General features: G+C 44.9%; 1 protein-coding gene across 1 annotated transcript in view; it reads left to right on the forward strand.

The window, feature by feature from the left end:
* The window catches only part of LOC126092643 (medium-chain acyl-CoA ligase ACSF2, mitochondrial-like), a 270,564-nt gene that overhangs the window by 25,503 nt on the left and 223,314 nt on the right, over positions 1 to 21,747 (forward strand). The window contains exon 2 of the mRNA XM_049908366.1: positions 3,187 to 3,355. Coding sequence (XP_049764323.1) covers positions 3,187 to 3,355 — 169 coding nt within the window. The remainder of the gene's footprint in view (positions 1 to 3,186; positions 3,356 to 21,747) is intronic.

The raw sequence follows: 21,747 nt of genomic DNA on the forward strand, positions 1-21,747 counted from the left end.
TTTTGGATACAGAAAATGATAGACTGCTGCCCTGGCCAGCACATTCTCCAGATCTCTCACCAATTGAAAACGTCTGGTCAATGGTGGCCGAGCAACTGGCTCGCCACAATACGCCAGTCACTACTCTTGATTAACTGTGGTATCGTGCTGAAGCTGCATGAGCAGCTGTACCTGTACACGCCATCCAAGCTCTGTTTGACTCAACGCCCAGGCGTTCCAAGGCCGTTATTACGGCCAGAGGTGGTTGTTCTGGGTACTGATTTCTCAGGATCTATGCACCTACATTCCGTGAAAATGTAATCACATAGCAGTTCTAGTATAATACAGGGTGAAAAGTATTTAAACCGACAAACTCTGGTAGGATGTAGGGGACATCAAAACAAATATTTTTCGCTAATGTCATTTTTTCCTATGAGGAGTATTTAAATAGATAGAGGTAGATTTCTCTGTCAGCAAAGTAGTTAGACAACAAATACTTTTCCATTTCTTTATGATCAAGATACAAAACACTAACACAACCCAATCTCAATTACGGTAGATTTTCAAAAATGCCTCCAATGAGAGATAAACAAAGGTTACATCGTCGGATCATGTTCTGTCTGGCACGGGCAAAAACCCCAGGAGTACCCTGAATTATTCCTGCTGCTGCTACTATCCGGGCAATCAGATCCTCTTCTGATGCAACAGGAGTTGCGTAAACAAGGTAGCGCATCGCTCCCCAAACAAAAAAGTCCAGAGGGGACATATCTGGGGATCGAGCAGGCCACGGTACAGGACCACCTCTGCCAATCCACGTTTCTGGCAACCGTCGGTCCAGGAATCGACGCACACGACGACTGAGATGTGCCGGCGCCCCGTCATGTTGGAACCACATGCGTTGTCTTGTAGGGAGCGGGACATCTTCCAGCAATTCTGGCAATGCTCTGGCGCGAAAATTGGATTAGTGCCTCCCATTTAATGACTTAGGTATCAGATACGGCCCAATTAAACAGCCCAAACAACACCGACCCACACATAAACGAAGATACGCACTTGATGAGCGCTAGTAACTGTGGCATGTGGGTTATCCTCACTCGAAACATGCGAAATGTGCATGTTGAAGACTCAATCATCCCACGAAGACTTCATCGGTAAACAACACAGAGGATGGAAATGTAGGATGCATTTCACACTGTTCCAGGTACCACTGCGAAAACTGTGCTCTAGGTGGATAATCAACTAGTTCAAGGTTGTCAACTGGTTCCAGGTTGTGGACACGCTGTTAGTGAAATGGACGTAACAATTACTCTCGAAGGACTGTTCTTACATTCGTCTGATTCGTCCCCATCTTACGTGCAATTGCACGAGTGCTGACTGAAGGATCCCGCTCCACATGCTGCAAGACAGCTTCCTCAAATTGCAGCGTTCTTACCGTGCGACGGCGTCCCTGTGCAGGTAATCTGCTAAATGACCCGGTCTCACGCAGACGTTGGTACACAGCAGCAAAGGTCGTATGATGCAGGATATGGAAATTAGGATATTTTTGTTGATAAACCCGCTGTGCAGCTCGTTCATTGTGGTGCGCTACGTAGTACGCACGAACCATATCTGTGTACTCACTCCAGATGTATCGCTCCATTAGTAAATAGAGACAATGTACTACTACACTGGTGGACAACAGTTGCCTACAACTGAAGAGCGTAATACGCCCTCTAACAACTGAAGATCGTAATGCAGCCACTAACAACTGGAGAGCGTAATACGGCCTCCACTGGTTTAAATAATGCTCATAGGAAAAAATGACGTTAGGGAAAAATATTTGTTTTCATGTTCCCTACAACCTACCAAAGTTTGTCGGTTTAAACACTTTTCACCCTGTATATTTGTGCAATGAATACCCGTTTATCATCTGCATTTCTTCTTGGTGCAGCAGTTTTAATGGCCAGTAGTGTAGTTAGTAGGAACATTTTCTTTGAGTGAGTACAGGAAGAATGTGGACTTGCAGATTGGAAATTATGGTCAGTATGTTACCGTCGCTGTCTAGCTGACCGCAAAAATAATTTTCAGGCTCTTGGAAAAAATGCTGCGAAGCATGAAATTATTATTTCAGCCGTCGCCTCACAATGCCTGTGTACTTTATTCTACTTAAACTGTTTATTATTATTATTCTTATTATTATTTCTCTTTCCTGTCTCAGACGTTATGTCTGGTTAAAAATGGAAAGTGACGCGGACCTTGATCAAGCGTGACTTCCTTTTAACTGTACGGTATATGTTACACTGCATTTAGGAACTTTCGGATAATTGAACATGTATCAATAATTACAGATTTCTGTAGTTGTATATATACTTTTGGATGTAGCTGTATTGCGTTGATGTACTGGTGGATATTGTATGACTCCTGTACTTGATAGTATAACTAGTATGGTTCAAATGGCTCTGAGCACTATGGGACTTAACATCTGTGGTCATCAGTCCCCTAGAACTTAGAACTACTTAAACCTAACTAACCTAAGGACATCACACACATCCATGCCCGAGGCAGGATTCGAACCTGCGACCGTAGCAGTCGCGCGGTTTCCGACTGAGCGCCTAGAACCGCGAGACCACCGCGGCCGGCATAATTGGTATGATGTCAACTTTATCCTGATCCCACATGTCTTTGACTTCCTCAGCCAGTTGGATGTATTTTTCAATTTTTTCTCCTGTTTTCTTCTGTATACTTGTTGTATTGGGTATGGATATTTCGATTAGTTGTGTTAATTTCTTCTTTTTATTGGTGAGTATCATGTCAGGTTTGTTATGTGGTGTTGTTTTATCTGTTATAATGGTTCTGTTCCAGTATTATTATTATTATTATTATTATTATTATTATTATTATTATTATCATAAAAATTATTGTTAAAAGTGTATTAATGTGCGGTATGTTAAAAATGGCAGGCAGCGGGAAGGGGAGGGGGGAGGGAGTGAGAGATGAGGGACAGTAAATAACATGTGAACCTCCTCTCCTTCAGAAACGAACTCTGGACCTGCACCTCTTCACCTTTTTCGACTTCTATCCCCTGCTCTTTCACCGTCCCCCTACTCTTTTGGCCTTCCTCGTTTCTTTCAATCTCCACGACCGCTACTGAAACGGCGCCCGACTGCCGCAGCGTGGTTTCGCTCTCGCCTGCACGGTGGAAGCTCAGACGGCGTTGCTGCTCGGCAGGTTGAGCGCGCCGCCGCCCAGCTATTGGCACCAGCCGAGCGCAGAGCCGCTCCTGGCGATCACCGTGGGCCAGCTGGTGGACAGCGCCGCCGACCGCTTCGGCTCCCGGGAGGCGCTCGTCTCCTGCCACCAGGGCGTGCGGCTCACCTTCAGCGAGGTCAAGCGCCGGGTGAGTTCCCTCCGTCCCCAGCACGACGTCGCTGCACTCGCTGGCCGAAGGCTCGTTTGAACCTTGCTTCGTATAGTGTTGCTCGAGGTGTTATACAGGGTGTTACAAAAAGGTACGGCCAAATATTCAGGAAACATTCCCCACTCACAAAGAAAGAAAATATGTTATGTGGACATGTGTCCGGAAACGCTTACTTTCCATGTTAGAGCTCATTTTATTACTTCTCTTCAAATCACATTAATCATGGAATGGAAACACACAGCAACAGAACGTACCAGCGTGACTTCAAACACTTTGTTACAGGAAATGTTCAAAATCTCCTCCGTTAGCGAGGATACATGCATCCAGCCTCCGTCGCATGGAATCGCTGATGCGCTGATGCAGCCCTGGAGAATGGCGTATTGTATCACAGCCGTCCACAATACGAGCACGAAGAGTGTCTGCATTTGGTACCAGGGTTGCGTAGACAAGAGCTTTCAAATGCCCCAATAAATGAAAGTCAAGAGGGTTGAGGTCAGGAGAGATGGAATTGGTCCACCTCTACCAATCCATCGGTCACCGAATCTGTCGTTGAGAAGCGTACGAACACTTCGACTGAAATGTGCAGGAGCTCCATCGTGCATGAACCACATGTTGTGTCGTGCTTGTAAAGACACATGTTCTAACAGCACAGGTAGAGTATCCCGTATGAAATCATGATAACGTGCTCCATTGAGCATAGTTGGAAGAACATGGGGCCCAATCAAGACATCACCAACAATGCCTGCCCAAACATTCACAGAAAATCTGTGTTGATGACGTGATTGCACAATTGCGTGCGGATTCTCGGCAGCCCACACGTGTTGATTGTGAAAATTTACAATTTGATCACGTTGGTATGAAGCCTCATCCGTAAAGAGAACATTTGCACTGAAATGAGCATTGACACATTGTTGGATGAACCATTCGCAGAAGTGTACCCGTGGAGGCGAATCAGCTGCTGATAGTGCCTGCACACGCTGTACATGGTACGGAAACAACTGGTTCTCCCGTAGCACTCTCCATACAGTGACGTGGTCAACGTTACCTTGTACAGCAGCAACTTCTCTGAAGCTGACATTGGTGTTATCGTCAACTGCACGAGGAATTGCCTCGTCCATTGCAGGTGTCCTCGTCGTTCTAGGTCTTCCCCAGTCGCGAGTCATAGGCTGGAATGTTCCGTGCTCCCTAAGACGCCGATCAATTGCTTCGAACGTCTTCCTGTCGGGACACCTTCTTTCTGGAAATCTGTCTCGATACAAACGTACCGCGTCACGGCTATTGCCCCGTGCCAATCCATACACCAAATGGGCATCTGCCAACTCCGCATTTGTAAACATTGCACTGACTGCAAAACCCCGTTCGTGATGAACACTAACCTGTTGATGCTACGTACTGATTAGCTTGATGCTAGTACTGTAGAGCAATGAGTCGCACAACACAAGCACCGAAGTCAACATTACCTTCCTTCAATTGGGCCAACTGGCGGTGATTCGAGGAGGTACAGTACATACTGGCGAAACTAAAATGAGCTCTAACATGGAAATTAAGCGTTTCCGGACACATGTCCACATAACATCTTTTCTTTATTTGTGTGTGAGGAATGTTTCCTGAAAGTTTGGCCGTACCTTTTTGTAACACCCTGTATTGTTGGCTCCCTCCGAACTTTGAGCTGACTTTTTTCCCCAGACAATTATTCGGAGTTAAAGGCCCTGGGAGTAGAAAACATTCCGTTAGAACTGCTGATAGTCTTCTGAGAGCCACCCTTGATAAAACTCTTCCAACTGGTGATCAAGATGTATGAGGCAGGCGAAATATCCTCAGACTTCAAGAAGAATATAATAATTCCAGTTCTGAAGAAAGCAGGTGCTGACATATGTTAAAACTACCGAACTATCAGTTTAATAAGTCACGGTTGCAAAATACTGTCACGAGTTCTGTACAGACTAATGGAAAAACTGGTAGAACCCGACCTTGGCGAAGATAACTGTAGATCCTGGAGAAATGTAGGAACACGCGAGGCGATACTGATCCTAAGATTTCTCACGGAAGATGTTTTAAGGAAAGCCAAAACTATGTTTATAGCATCTGTATACTTAGAGAAAGCTTTTGACAATGTTGACTGGAATACTCTGCCTCAAATTCTAAAGATGGCAGGGAGCGAAAGGCTATTTATAATTTGTAAATTATAGATTTCAGGAAACAGTCGTCATTTTTAAATTTTATTGGCATATCTAGATTTCAGCTAGAAGCTAGCCATTCTCAATGCACTATTATTTATGCTCAATGCATGTAATGCCGGTCATTGCCGACCAACAGGCTTTACATGCATTGAGCATAAATAATAGTGCATTGAGAATGGCTAGCTCCTAGCTGAAATCTAGATCTGCCAATAAAATTTAAAAATGACGACTGTTTCCTGAAATCTATAATTTACAAGTCAATATAACAGTCACTGAGTGCAACAGCTTTCCCAATGGAAGGTAACCTGATGAATATTTATAATTTGTACAGAAACGAAATGGCAGCTATAAGAGGCGAGGGGCATGAAAGGGAAGCAGTAGTTGAGAAGGGAGCGAGACGGGGCTGTAGCCTATCCTCGATGTTACTCAATCTGCACATTGCGCAAGCAGTAAAGGAAACCAAAGAAAAATTTGACGTAGGAATTAAAATCCAAGAAGAATACATAAAAAATTTTAAGGTTTGCTGATGACATTGTAATACTGTTAGAGACAGCAAAGGACTTGGAAGAACAGTTGAACGGAATGGATAGTGTCTTGAAAGGAGGATATAAGATGAACATCAACAAAAGGAGGATAATGGAATGTAGTCGAATTAAATTACGCAATACTGTGGGAATCAGGTTAGGAAACGAGACACCCAAAGTAGTCTATGAGTTTTTGGGGGAGCAGCAAAATAACTGATGATGGCCGAAGCAGAGAGTAGAAAAAATGTAGACATGCAATGGCAAAAAAGGCGTTTCTGAAGAAGAGAAGTTCTTTAATTCCGAGTATAATTTGTCAACAAGTCTTTTCTGAAAGTATTTGTGTGGAGTATAGCCATATATGGAACTGAAACATGGGCGATAAACAGTTTCGACAAAAAGGGAATAGAAGCTTTCGAAATGTGGTGTTACAGTAGAATGCTGATGATTAGCTGGGTAGACCACGCAGGAAATGAGGTTGCTGAACAGAATTGGGGAGAAAAGGAATTTATGGCACAACCTGACTAGAAGAAAGGATCGGTTGGTAGGACTTATTCTGAGACATCAAGCAATCACTAGAGTATAGAGTAGCATGGACATCTGCAATCAACTCAGCCTTAGGACTGAAGACCTCGACGACAACAACAGTAACTGCATTGTGCTCTGTTACAGGTCGCACTTTAGTAACGAGGTGCGCTAGGATTCAGCACACTATATCGCTATAAACGCTTAAAAAGTGCACACTACTGATTACTGGATCTATTCTACCCTGATCTGTTGTACAATAATCCATTCTCTCTTCTTTGGAAGAGATCCTTTGATGTTTTGTTTTGTATTTTCCCGGTCAATCAGAAGGTATCCAGCGGGGCACTTTTGCTATTCGAGTTCTATCGGATGTTCTCCCCATTACATTTGTGGATAGAAAAGGAAAATGACTATTGGTTTTTTAGTCCGTTATGAAACATTCGTTAAACTGCTATGCAATGTGGGCCCGTGAATTTTTTTATAGTTGTATTTCATGTCATACCAATATTCGAAAATATGCAAGTAGTTTTACCTACGTGGTTTTGAGTGTCCAGCTAAGTAAAAACCTACATACTCTAATCTATATTACTAAACGGCTATTTTCAGTATTCCATATTCTTATTTACTGAATTTAAAAATTTAAAATACTTTCATAACACACTCATTAAGAGGTATAGTATTATGTTTAAGGTTTTACACAATAAGACAAGTATTAAAGATAGAAACTTTGTGTATGCCTTAAGCATGTGTCGCAAATTATGCAGACTCTGTTGTTCTAGTGTTGTAGATTATGTGATTCTGCATCAAATCCAGATAAGAATAGCTGTGGGAAACCCAGAAGCGTCAGTGTAAGATCCCAGGAAATGATCCCGCACATGAGTGGTTAACTGCCGAAACTTTCACAACAAAACGCCAGAGTACGTAGCGCTTTTAAAAAGCACTGAAGCGCACATAACAGGTACAGAAAACCGGTTAAAACCTTATGTGCACAGTAGTGAGATCTTTGGCAAAAATATAAGCATGTGCCGAAAAGATAGGGAAACAGGAAATGGAGGTGGTGTGCTTGTCACAGTACACAAGAAACTCACATCCGCCGAGACAGAAACTGAAGCTGCATATGAGATTTTTTGGTCAAGACTTATTATCAAGGGAAAAAATTATAACAGGGTCTTTCTATCGGCCACCAGATTCTCGTCCCGATGCAAACGAAAACTTTAGAGGAAACTCTGTTCGCTTGTACATAAGGTCCCTAACGGTACTGTAATCATTGGAGGAGACTTCAATCATCCAACAATCAGCTGGGATACGTACAGTTTTGTTAGTGATGGGCGTGACAAGACATCCTATGAAACAAACTAGGGCAGTTAGTTTGGAACTCCACTCATGATGGAAATATATTAGATCTAACGACAACAAACAAAAAATGGTTCAAATGGCTCTGAGCACTATGGGACTTAACTTCTGAAGTCATCAGTCCCCTAGAACTTAGAACTACTTAATCCTAACTAACCTAAGGACATCACACACATCCATGCCCGAGGCAGGATTCGAACCTGCGACCGTAGCGGTCGCGCGGTTCCAGACTGTAGCGCCTAGAACCGCTCGGCCACACCGGCCGGCGACAACAAACAGCCCTAACCTGTCTGAGAACGTCCACATCGAAACTGGTATCAGTGACTATGTTGCAGTTATAGCAACAATGAATACCAAAACACAAATGGCAACTAAAACAAGCAGAAAATTTATGTGTACAGCAAACTAGACTGAGAAACGATGGTGTCATGCCTCAATGAAGAACTTGAAACTTTTAGCTCAGGACGGGAGCATTTAGGGGAAGTATGGCTCAAGTTTCAAAGAATAGCCCATATGCTCTTACTTTGTTCATCAAACGACTGTGGGGAACTGTATCGAACTACTTGCAGAAGTCAAGAAACACGGCATCTACCTGGGAACCCGTGTCTATGGCTCTCTGAGTGTCGTGGACGAATAGCGCGAGCTGGGTTTTACACGATCGTATTTTTCGAAACCCATGCTGATTCCTACACAGTAGATTCGCCGCCTAGTTAGCCTATACGTTAACTATAATGTATTGTAGATCCCTCGAACAAAAAACTGTGCCCAGTAGTTGCAAGAAAGCATAGGTCACTTGTGTCTACAAGAAGGGTAGCAGAAGTGCTCCTCAAAACTAGCGTCCAACATCCTTGACATCGATTTGTTGTAGAATCTTAGAAGATATCCTGAGGTCAAACTTAATTAGGTGTCTCGAACGACCTCCTACATGCCAACCAGCTTAGATTTCGGAAAATAGATATTATGAAACCTAACTCACAATTTTCTCACACGACATAATGAAAGCCATGGATTAGGGTAATCAGGTGGATGCAGTATTTCTCGATTAACGAAAGGCATTTGACTCAGCACCACGCCTACGCTTATTATCTAAAGTACGATAATGTGGGGTATCAGACGAAATATGTGACTGTACTGAGGATTTCTCGCTAGGAGAACGCAGCACGTTATCTTGGATGGAGAGTCATCGAAAGATGCGGAAGTAACTTCGGGTGTACCCTGGGGAAGTGTGTTGGATCCCTTGCTGTTTATATTGTATATTAACGATCTTGTGAACAATATTAATAGTAATCTCTGACTTTCCGCAAATGATGCAGTTACCTACAATGAAATACAGTCTGAGCGAAGCTGTACAAATATTCAGCCAGACGTCGAAAAAGATTTCAAAGGGGTGCACTGATTGGTAGCTTGCTTTAAATGTTCAGAAACGTAAACCTGTGCACTTCAAAAATACGAAAAGAACATAGTATCCTATTAAAATAACATTTAGTGAGTCACAACAGGAATATGTAAATTCATACAAATACTTGGATGTTACACTTAGTAGGGACATGAAGTAGAACAATCACATAAGCTCAGTCTTTCGTAAAGGAGAGAGCAGACGTCGGTTTATTGCTAGAATACTAGGGAAATGCAATCAGGCTGCAAAAAGAGATTGTTTGCAAACCACTCGTGTCGCCCATCCTACAATATTACTCAAGTGTGCGGGACTCGTATCAAATATGACTAGCGGGGGATATTGAACGTATACATAGAAAGGCAGCACGAATGGTCACATGTTTGTCTGACCTGCGCGAGAATGTCACTGAGATGTTGAAAGGACCGAATTAGTAGACTCTTGAAGATAGACGGAAAGTATCCTGAGAAACTCGAACAGTCCACGGGTATACTGCCCGTTCATAGTGTCCAACGGGCACAATAATTCGGCGATCAGACATGTCGTCATCGTCAGGTGCGCTGACGAACTGAGCTCCTGAGGGTTTTTTTTTTTTCCTTTATTGTAATTTTCATCACCTCATACAGGCGGGCTGTCAGCAGCATAGTACGCTGCTCTTCAGCCTTAAGTAGAACAATAACAAGACAGATAGGTGATACAGACAATACAGTAAAAACGGCTGAAAAAAAAGGAGATACAAAAAACAATAAACATGAAGCCGTTCACGCTGGACGCGAAAAAACAGTAAACACTTGGTGACACGGCGCACAGAACATGGATGACGGCGACGGCACACGTGAACAGTTGATGCGTGACGGGGTCAGAACACTAAACACAAATCGAGGCACACACACGACACACAGATGGCGATGATCTCCGGCGAGCGAAAGTCCACTGAGCGTTTACGAGTCCGGGGACCTGCCAAGAGTGGAGGAGGGGGAGGAGGAGGAGGAGGCGAATGGGAGAGGGGAGAGAGGAGATGCCATGGGCGGAGGAGAGAGGGGGAGGGAGGAAGGGGGAGGGGAGGCCCGGGGGAAGAGGGGAGGAGGAAGGGGGGAGAGGAAAGAGAAGGGAAGGGAGGGAGGGAGGGCGCCTAAAGGAAAGGACACAGGAGGTGGGGGGGAAGGTCAAAGTTGATAGGAGGGGTAGATGGAGGGGAGGAGGACATCACCAGGGAGGGGGAGCTGGCGGAAGCCACCTTGGGAGAGAGTAAGAAGGGTGGAGAGATGGAGACTGGGTGGGACGTGGGAATACAGGCGCGGCAGCGGGCGGGGGTGGGAGAGGATTGGGGATACGAGTGGGTGAGGAGGATCAAGTTTATGGGAGGTGTACAGGATCCATATCCTTTCAAGGAAAAGGAGGAGGTGGGGGAAGGGGATGAGATCATACAGGATCCGCGTGGGGGAGGGGAGATGGATGCGATAGGCAAGGCGGAGAGCATGGCGTTCAAGGATTTGGAGGGATTTATAAAAGGTAGTGGGGGCGGAGATCCAGGCTGGATGGGCGTAACAAAGGATAGGGCGGATGAGGGATTTATAGGTGTGGAGGAGTGTGGAGGGGTCCAGACCCCACGTACGGCCGGAAAGGAGCTTGAGGAGACGGAGTCGGGAACGTGCCTTGGCTTGGATTGTCTGGAGATGGGGAGTCCAGGAGAGGCGACGGTCGAGGGTGACGCCAAGGTACTTAAGGGTGGGAGTGAGGGTGAGATAGAAATCAAGGAGGCGGAAGGAAGGGGTGGTTTTGCCTACAATGATCGCCTGGGTTTTGGAAGGATTGACCTTGAGCAACCACTGGTTGCACCAAGCGGTGAACCGGTCAAGATGGATTGGAGAAGGTGTTGGGAGCGTTGCAGGGTGGGGAGCTCCTGAGGGCGGGCGGCCGTCTTAAATCCCCTCCCCCCGCGGACCGCTCTCTCCGCCGTTCGCGCCGCGCGCCGCCCGCCCAACAAATACGCTGGGAGAAACTGAAGAATCATATCCTGAGAAAGTATAACAAAGTCTCTAGAAATTTACTTTAAACAATGACTATAGGGAAAAAACTATAAAGAACGAAACTTGTCTAGCTTGAAGGGGGAAACCAGATGGCGCTATGGTTCGACGGCTAGATGGCGCTGCCATAGGTCAAACGGATATCAACTGCGTTTTTTAAATAGGAACCCCCTTTTTTATTACATATTCGTGTAATACGTAAAGAAATATGAATGTTTTAGTTGGACCACTTTTTTTCGCTTTGTGATAGATGGCGCTGTAATAGGCACAAACGTATAAGTACGTGGTATCACCTAACATTCCGCCAGTACGGACGGTATTTGCTTCGTGATACTTTACCCGTGTTAAAATGGATCGTTTACCGATTGCGGAAAAGGTCGATATCGTGTTGATGTACGGCTATTGTGATCAAATTACCCAACGGGCGTGTGCTATGTATGCGGGTCGTTCGCCGGATAGTTATGTTATTTAAGGAAACAGGAAGTGTTCAGCCACATGTGAAACGTCAACCACGACCTGCAACAAATGATGAAGTCCAAGTAGGTGTTTTAGCTGCTGTCGCGGCTAATCCACAGATCAGTAGCAGACAAATAGCGCGGGAATCGGGAATCTCAAAAACGTCGGTGTTGAGAATGCTACATCAACATCGACTGCACCCGTACCATATTTCTATGCACCAGGAATTGCATGGCGTCGACTTTGAACGTCGTGTACAGTTCTGCCACAGGGCACAAGAGAAATTACTGGACGATGACAGATTTTTTGCACGCGTTCTGCTTAGCGACGAAACGTCATTCACCAACAGCGGTAACGTAAAGCAGCATAATATGCACTATTCGGCAACGGAAAATCCACGATGGCTGCGACAAGTGGAACATCAGCAACCTTGGCGGCTTAATGTATGGTGCGGCATTATTGGGGGAAGGATAATTGGCCCCCATTTTATAGATGCAATCTAAATGGTGCAATGTATGCTGATTTCCTACGTAATGTTCTACCGATGTTACTACAAGATGTTTCACTGCATGACACAATGGCGGGGGACTGATGACCTTCACTGTTTAGTCCCCCTTAAACATCCCAACAACCACCACCACCACAATGGCGATGTACTTCCAACATTATGGATGTCCGGCACATAGCTCGCGTGCGGGTGAAGCGGCATTGAATAGCATATTTCATGACAGGTGGATTGGTCGTCGAAGCACCATACCATGGGCCGCACGTTCACCGGATCTGACGTCCCCGGATTTCTTTCTGTGGGGAAAGGTGAATGATATTTGCTATCGTGATCCACCGACAACGCCTGACAACATGCGTCAGCGCATTTTCAATGCATGTGCGAACATTACGGAAGGCGAACTACTCGCTGTTGAGAGGAATGTCGTTACACGTATTGCCAAATGCATTGAGGTTGACGGACATCATTTTGAGCATTTATTGCATTAATGTGGTATTTACATGTAATCACGCTGTAACTGCTTGCGTTCTCAGAAATGATAAGTTCACAAAGGTACATGTATCACATTCGAACAACCGAAATAAAATCTTCAAACGTACCTACGTTCTGTACTTCAATTTAAAAAACCTACCTGTTACCAACTGTTAGTCTAAAATTGTGAGCCATATGTTTGTGACTATGACTAGAATTTTGCACAGAGCATAACTTAATCGTAGCTAACACTTGGTTCAAGAATCATGAAAGAAGGTTGTATACATGGAAGAATCCTGGAGATACTAGTAGGTATCAGATAGATTATATAATGGTAAGACAGAGATTTAGGAACCAGGTTTTAAATTGCAAGATATTTCCAGGGGCAGATGTGGACTCTGACCACAATCTATTCGTTATGAACTGTAGATTAAAACTGAAGAAACTGCAAAAAGGTGGGAATTTAACAAGATGGGACCTGGATAAACTGAAAGAACCAGAGGTTGTACAGAGCTTCAGGGAGAGCATAAGGGAGCAATTGACAGGAATGGGGGAAAGAAATACAGTAGAAGAAGAGTGGGTAGCTCTGAGGGATGAAGTAGTGAAGGCAGCAGAGGATCAAGTAGGTAAAAAGACGTGGGCTAGCAGAAATCATTGGGTAACAGAAGAAATATTGAATTTATTTGATGAAAGGAGAAATTATAAAAATGCAGTAAATGAAACAGGCAAAAAGGAATACAAACATCTCAAAAATGAGATCGACAGAAAGTGCAAAATGGCTAAGCAGAGATGGCTAGAGGACAAATGTAAGGATGTAGAGGCTTATCTCACTATGGGCAAGATAGATACTGCCTACAGGAAAATTAAAGAGACCTTTGGAGAAAAGAGATCCACTTGTATGAATATCAAGAGCTCAGATGGAAACCCAGTTCTAAGCAAAAAGGGAAAGCAGAAAGGTGGAAGGAGTATATAGAGGGTCTATACAGGGGCAATGTACTTGAGGACAATATTACAGAAATGGAAGAGGATGAAGATGAAATGGGAGATACGATACTGCATGAAGAGTTTGACAGAGCACTGAAAGACTTGAGTCGAAACAAGGCCCCAGGAGTAGACAACATTCCATTAGAACTACTGACGGCTTTGGGAGAGCCAGTCCTGACAAAACTCGACCATCTGGTGAGGAAGATGTATGAGACAGGCGAAATACCCTCAGACTTCAAGAAGAATGTAATAATTCCAATCCCAAAGAAATCAGGTGTTGACAGATATGAAAATTACCGAACTATCAGTTTAATAAGTCACAGCTGCAAAATACTAACGCGAATTCTTTACAGACGAATGGAAAAACTGGTAGAAGCCAACCTCGGGGAAGATCAGTTTGGATTCCGTAGAAATATTGGAACACGTGAGGCAATACTGACCTTACGACTTATCTTAGAAGAAAGATTAAGGAAAGGCAAACCTACGTTTCTAGCATTTGTAGACTTAGAGAAAGCTTTTGACAATGTTGACTGGATTACTCTCTTTCACATTCTAAAGGTGGCAGGGGTAAAATACAGGGAACGAAAGGCTATTTACAGTTTGTACAGAAACCAGATGGCAGTTATAAGAGTCGAGGGACATGAAAGGGAAGCAGTGAGGGAGTGAGACAGGGTTGTAGCCTCTCCCCAATGTTGTTCAATCTGTATATTGAGCAAGCAGTAAAGGAAACAAAAGAAAAATTTGGTGTAGGTATTAAAACCCATGGAGAAGAAATAAAAACTTTGAGGTTTGCCGATGACATTGTAATTCTGTCAGAGACAGCAAAGGACTTGGAAGAGCAGTTGAACGGAATGGACAGTATCTTGAAAGGAGGATATAAGATGAACATCAACAAAAGCAAAACGAGGGTAATGGAATGTAGTCGAATTAAGTCGGGTGATGCTGAGGGAATTAGATTAGGAAATGAGACACTTAAAGTAGTAAAAGAGTTTTGCTATTTGGGGAGCAACATAACTGATGATGGTCGAAGTAGAGAGGATATAAAATGTAGACTGGCAATGGCAAGGAAAGCGTTTCTGAAAAAGATAAATTTGTTAACATCGAGTATAGATTTAAGTATCAGGAAGTTGTTTCTGAAAGTATTTGTATGGGGTGTAGCCATGTATGAAAGTGAAACATGGACGATAAATAGTTTGGACAAGAAGAGAATAGAAGCTTTCGAAATGTGGTGCTACAGAAGAATACTGAATATTAGATGGGTAGATCACATAACTAATGGGGAGGTATTGAACAGAATTGGGGAGAAGAGGAGTTTGTGGCACAGCTTGACAAGAAGAAGGGACCGGTTGGTAGGACATGTTCTGAGGCATCAGGGGATCACAAATTTAGCATTTGAGGGCAGTGTGGAGGGTAAAAATCGTAGAGGCAGACCAAGAGATGAATACACTAAGCAGATTCAGAAGGATGTAGGTTGCAGTTTTTCTTCTTCTTTATTGTTATTTTCAACACCTTGTACAAAGGTAGGCTGTCAGCAGCATAATACGCTGCTCTTCAGCCGAGAGTGATACAATATAAAACATAATGGTGGTGCAGATGATACAAGACAAATGGCGGGTAAAAAACTGTAGACACTGAAACACAATATACACGAAGCCGTTCATGCAGGACAAGAAAAAACACTAAAACCTGTTGACACGGCGCACAAAACACGGATGACTGCGACGGCACGCGTGAACAGTGGTGGCGTGACGGCAAAAGAACACAAAACACAAAACGAAGGCACACACACGAGACACTGATGGCGATGATCTCCGGCGCGCGAATGTCCACTGAGTGTGTACGAGTCTGGGGACCTGCCAAGAGAGGTGGAGGGGGGATGGGAGAGGGAGAGGGGAGAGCAGAGACGCCACGGGCAGGAGAGAGAGAGGGGGGAGGGAGGAAGAGAGGAAGGGGGAGGGGAAGCCCAGGGGAAGAGGGGTGGAGGAAGGTGGGATGGGGGGAAAAGGAGAGAGAAAGGAGGGAGGGTGCCCAAAAGAAAAGACACAGGAAGTGGGAGGGGAGGATCAAAGTTGATAGGAGGGGTGGATGGAGGGGAGGAGGACATCATCAGGGAGGGGGAGCTGGCGGAAGCCACCTTGGGAGAGGGTAAGGAGGGTGGAGAGATGGAGACCGGGTGGGACGTGGGAATACAGGCGCGGCAGCGGGTGGGGGTGGGTGAGGATGGGGGAGACAAGAAGGTGAGGCGGATCGAGTTTTCGGGAGGTGTACAGGATCCATATTCGTTCAAGGAAAAGGAGGAGGTGGGGGAACGGAATGACGTCGTAGAGGATCCGCGTGGGGGAGGGGAGACAGATGCGATAGGCGAGGCGGAGAGCATGGCGTTCAAGGATCTGAAGGGATTTGTAAAACGTAGGGGGCGTGGAGATCCAGGCAGGATGGGCGTAACAGAGGATAGGGCGGATGAGGGATTTATAGGTGTGGAGGATGGTGGAGGGGTCCAGACCCCATGTACGGCCGGCAAGGAGCTTGAGGAGACGGAGTCAGGAGCGTGCCTCGGCTTGGATTGTCCGGTGATGGGGAGTCCAGGAGAGGCGACGGTCGAGTGTGACGCCAAGGTACTTAAGGGTGGGGGTGAGAGCGATAGGTCGGCCATAGATGGTAAGATAGAAATCAAGGAGGCGGAAAGAAGGGGTGGTTTTGCCTACAATGATCGCCTGGGTTTTGGGTAGGTTGCGGTAAGTACTGGAAGATGAAGAAGCTTGCACAGGATTGAATAGCATGGAGAGCTGCATCAAACCAGTCTCAGGACTGAAGACCACAACAACAACAATGACAGCGCCATCTATCACAAAGCGAAAAAGTGGTACATTCATATTTCTTTACGTACTGCACGAATATGTAATAAAAATGGGGGTTGATATAAAAAAAAATGCAGTTGATGTCGGTTTGACCTATGTCAGCGGCATCTAGCGGGCCAACCACAGCGCCATCAGGTTTCCCCCTTCAAACTAGACAAGTTTCGTTCTTTGTAGTTTTTTCGTTAGACGCTTATTTCGTGAGATATTTGGCCCGGTCACGATCAATGAGCCACCCTGTATATGTAGATACAGACATAGATCAGACGTCACGTACAATATCTGACTAGTATCATCCTGAATAAAAGTCTTGACCCGGTTGGACACTTACAAGAATTTCTTCTAAGTCAGATCGCGAAGCGATGAAGCACTAGACGAACTGGTGCCATCGAAGGCTGGTTGCAAGCTTTTATCCGCTGTCGCTCGTCGTAACCAGAAGGCAGGGGATCGGCTTTAGAAGTAGATCCACTGATTGGCTCTTCAGTCGACTCTACATGTCAGGCCATACTGCCCACATAAATATCCGCCAGGGAGAATGATACTGAGCATCGCTCTGTTTCTGCGCACGTGACACGTGATGCGAAGCAGCCCCTCTACAGGCACGACCGCAACTAGGGCTTTAGGCTGATGTCGTCTCGCCGTGTAACTCCTGCACGGCAGGCAACCCAAGTGACAGTGCTGTACCGAACAAAGCCTCTATGCACAGCGCAATGCTGCAGTGAATCACGTTATCTTGACATGTCGAGGACTATTGGCTACCGTACAATTATAAGGTTTATAATTCAAGCATCTGCCGGTCATAAGTACGGTTTTAAAAAATTATTTAATTCAAAAACTTGCCGGTTTCGGATTTAATACAAATCAGTCTTCGAATGGTTCTTGCTGGGGATTCGTGTATTAGTTATTAGGTTGATGCGGTGTTGTGCATTTCTGTGCGAAAAATTCGTCCTGTAGTCTGACGCATTTTAAAGTTAACACATTTATGTAAGTGCACTATGTGATGGCTGTTTAAGTCACTGGAAGCTGGTTTAGCACACACACACACACACACACACACACACACACACACACACACACACACACACACTCAATATTTTTACAAAGTATGGCTTACTTCACAACAAAAACAGGAGTTCGTGAACACAAACAGTCAACACTGCAACGTAACGACGCAGCAATTTCGACATAAGTAACCTAAAAGTAATCCAGTTTTACCTGAGAGATTTGTTGAAAGTGTTTTTGTACCTTATTAGCCATGGTTACAGTTGAACAGGCTGTTCCTTACATCGCCGGCCGCGGCGGTCTCGCGGTTCTAGGCGCGCAGTCCGGAACCGTGCGACTGCTACGGTAGCCGGTTCGAATCCTGCCTCGGGCATGGATGTGTGTGATGTCCTTAGGTTAGTTAGGTTTAAGTAGTTCTAAGTTCTAGGGGACTGATGACCACAGCTGTTAAGTCCCATAGTGCTCAGAGCCATTTTGTTCCTTACATCGCTTTTTGTTGTCGGGCACTACGACCAAAAGGAACATCACCAGAAGGGAAAAAACAGCTGTCAACTAATGTAAACTACAAATGTAATCTAAACAGAGGCAGCCGTCTGAAGATGAACCTGCTGGTTTGTAAAGGGGAACGCCGCTATTTGTACAAATGAACAGTGGCTGTATGTTGTTTTCTGGTTTGGGACAATCAGCTTGTATTTTGCACACGGCCACGATCTCAAAATGTCAGTTTTTGACAAAATATCGTATAATGTCAGTTGTAGGTACGGCGGATGGCTAACTGCAGTTTATTCAACAAATTCTGGAAAAGTGTATCGAAAGTTCTGGACTTGGGAGTGGCTCAAGTTTTTGGAGTTTCTACCAGGTCGCATTAAACGTAAGGTACCGAAGAAACTCACAGGCACGCTGCTAGAGTCGTTACATCTACATCTACATCTACATCCATACTCCGCAAGCCACCTGACGGTGTGTGGCGGAGGGTACCTTCAGTACCTCTATCGGTTCTCCCTTCTATTCCAGTCTCGTATTGTTCGTGGAAAGAAGGATTGTCGGTATGCCTCTGTGTGGGCTCTAATCTCTCTGATTTTATCCTCATGGTCTCTTCGCGAGATATACGTAGGAGGGAGCAATATACTGATTGACTCTTCGGTGAAGGTATGTTCTCGAAACTTTGACAAAAGCCCGTACCGAGCTACTGAGCGTCTCTCCTGCAGAGTCTTCCACTGGAGTTTATCTATGATCTCCGTAACGCTTTCGCGATTACTAAATGATCCTGTAACGAAGCGCGCTGCTCTCCGTTGGATCTTCTCTCTGTCTTGTATCAACCCTATCTGGTACGGATCCCACACTGCTGAGCAGTATTCAAGCAGTGGGCGAACAAGCGTACTGTAACCTACTTCCTTTGTTTTCGGATTGCATTTCCTTAGGATTCTTCCAATGAATCTCAGTCTGGCATCTGCTTTACCGACAATCAACATTATATGATCATTCCATTTTAAATCACTCCTAATGCGTACTCCCAGATAATTTATGGTATTATCTGCATCCAGTTGCTGACCAGTTATTTTGTAGCTAAATGATAAAGGATCTATCTTTCTGTGTATTCGCACATTACACTTGTCTACATTGAGATTCAGTTGCCATTCCCTGCACCATGCGTCAATTCGCTGCAGATCCTCCTGCATTTCAGTACAATTTTCCATTGTTACAACCTCTCGATACACCACAGCATCATCTGCAAAAAGCCTCAGTGAACTTCCGATGTCATCCACCAGGTCATTTATGTATATTGTGAATAGCAACGGTCCTATGACACTCCCCTGCGGCACACCTGAAATTACTCTTACTTCGGAAGACTTCTCTCCATTGAGAATAACATGCTGCGTCCTGTTATCTAGGAACTCCTCAATCCAATCACACAATTGGTCTGATAGTCCATATGCTCTTACTTTGTTCATTAAACGACTGTGGGGAACTGTATCGAACGCCTTGCGGAAGTCAAGAAACACGGCATCTACCTGTGAACCCGTGTCTATGGCCCTCTGAGTCTCGTGGACGAATAGCGCGAGCTGGGTTTCACATGACCGTCTTTTTCGAAACCCATGCTGATTCCTACAGAGTAGATTTCTAGTCTCCAGAAAAGTCATTATACTCGAACACAATACGTGTTCCAAAATTCTACAACTGATCGACGTTAGAGATATAGGTCTATAGTTCTGCACATCTGTTCGACGTCCCTTCTTGAAAACGGGGATGACCTGTGCCTTTTTCCAATCCTTTGGAACGCTACGCTCTTCTAGAGACCTACGGTACACCGCTGCAAGAAGGGGGGCAAGTTCCTTCGCGTACTCTGTGTAAAATTGAACTGGTATCCCATCAGGTCCAGAGGCCTTTCCTCTTTTGAGCGATTTTAATTGTTTCTCTATCCCTCTGTCGTCTATTTCGATATCTACCATTTTGTCATCTGTGCGACAATCTAGAGAAGGAACTACAGTGCAATCTTCCTCTGTGAAACAACTTTGGAAAAAGACATTTAGTATTTCGGCCTTTATTCTGTCATCCTCTGTTTCAGTACCATTTTGGTCACAGAGTGTCTGGACATTTTGTTTTGATCCACCTACCGCTTTGACATAAGACCAAAATTTCTTAGGATTTTCTGCCAAGTCAGTACATAGAACTTTACTTTCGAATTCATTGAACGCCTCTCGCATAGCTCTCTTCACACTACATTTCGCTTCGCGTAATTTTTGTTTGTCTGCAAGGCTTTGGCTATGTTTATGTTTGCTGTGAAGTTCCCTTTGCTTCCGCAGCAGTTTTCTAACTCGGTTGTTGTACCACGGTGGCTCTTTTCCATCTCTTACGATCTTGCTTGGCACATACTCATCTAACGCATATTGTACGATGGTTTTGAACTTTGTCCACTGATCCTCAGCACTATCAGTACTTGAGACAAAACTTTTGTGTTGAGCCAACAGGTACTCTGAAATCTGCTTTTTGTCACTTTTTCTAAACAGAAAAATCTTCCTACCCTTTTTAATATTCCTATTTACGGCTGAAATCATCGATGCCGTAACCGCTTTATGATCGCTGATTCCCTGTTCTGCGTTAACTTTTTCAAATAGTTCGGGTCTGTTTGTCACCAGAAGGTCTAATATGTTATCGCCACGAGTCGGTTCTCTGTTTAACTGCTCAAGGTAGTTTTCAGATAAAGCACTTAAAAAAATTTCACTGGATTCTTTGTCCCTGCCACCCGTTATGAACGTCTGAGTCTCCCAGTCTATATCCGGCAAATTAAAATCTCCACCCAGAACTATAACATGGTGGGGAAATCTACTCGAAATATTTTCCAAATTATCCTTCAGGTGCTCAGCCACAACAGCTGCTGAGCCAGGGGGCCTATAGAGACATCCAATTACCATGTCTGAGCCTGCTTTAACCGCGACCTTCACCCAAATCATTTCACATTTCGGATCTCCGTCAATTTCCTTCGATACTATTGCACTTCTTATCGCTATAAACACGCCTCCCCCTTCACTGTTCAGCCTGTCTCTGCGGTATACATTCCAATCTGAGTTTAGGATTTCGTTACTGTTTACGTCTGGTTTCAGCCAACTTTCTGCCCCTAGTACTATATGGGTGTTGTGATCGTTTATTAATGAGAGCAGTTCTGGGACCTTCCTATAGACGCTCCTGCAGTTTACTATTAGCACATTAATATTGTTATTCCCTGTTGCATTTTGCCTACTCCTATCTTGCCGCGTCTCAGGAGGCGTCTTGTCGGGCCTAGGGAGGGGATTCTCTAACCTAAAAAACCCCCATGTGCACTCCACACGTACTCCGCTACCCTTGTAGCCGCTTCCGGCGTGTAGTGCACGCCTGACCTATTCAGGGGGACCCTACATTTCTCCACCCGATAGCGGAGGTCGAGAAATTTGCACCCCAGATCTCCGCAGAATCGTCTGAGCCTCTGGTTTAAGCCTTCCACTCGGCTCCAAACCAGAGGACCGCGATCGGTTCTGGGAACGATACTACAAATAGTTAGCTCTGATTCCACCCCGCGAGCGAGGCTTTCCGCCTTCACCAATTCCGCCAACCGCCTGTACGA

The sequence above is a fragment of the Schistocerca cancellata genome, chromosome 7 (genome assembly GCF_023864275.1).
Source record: "Schistocerca cancellata isolate TAMUIC-IGC-003103 chromosome 7, iqSchCanc2.1, whole genome shotgun sequence".
NCBI classification, from domain to species: domain Eukaryota; kingdom Metazoa; phylum Arthropoda; class Insecta; order Orthoptera; family Acrididae; genus Schistocerca; species Schistocerca cancellata.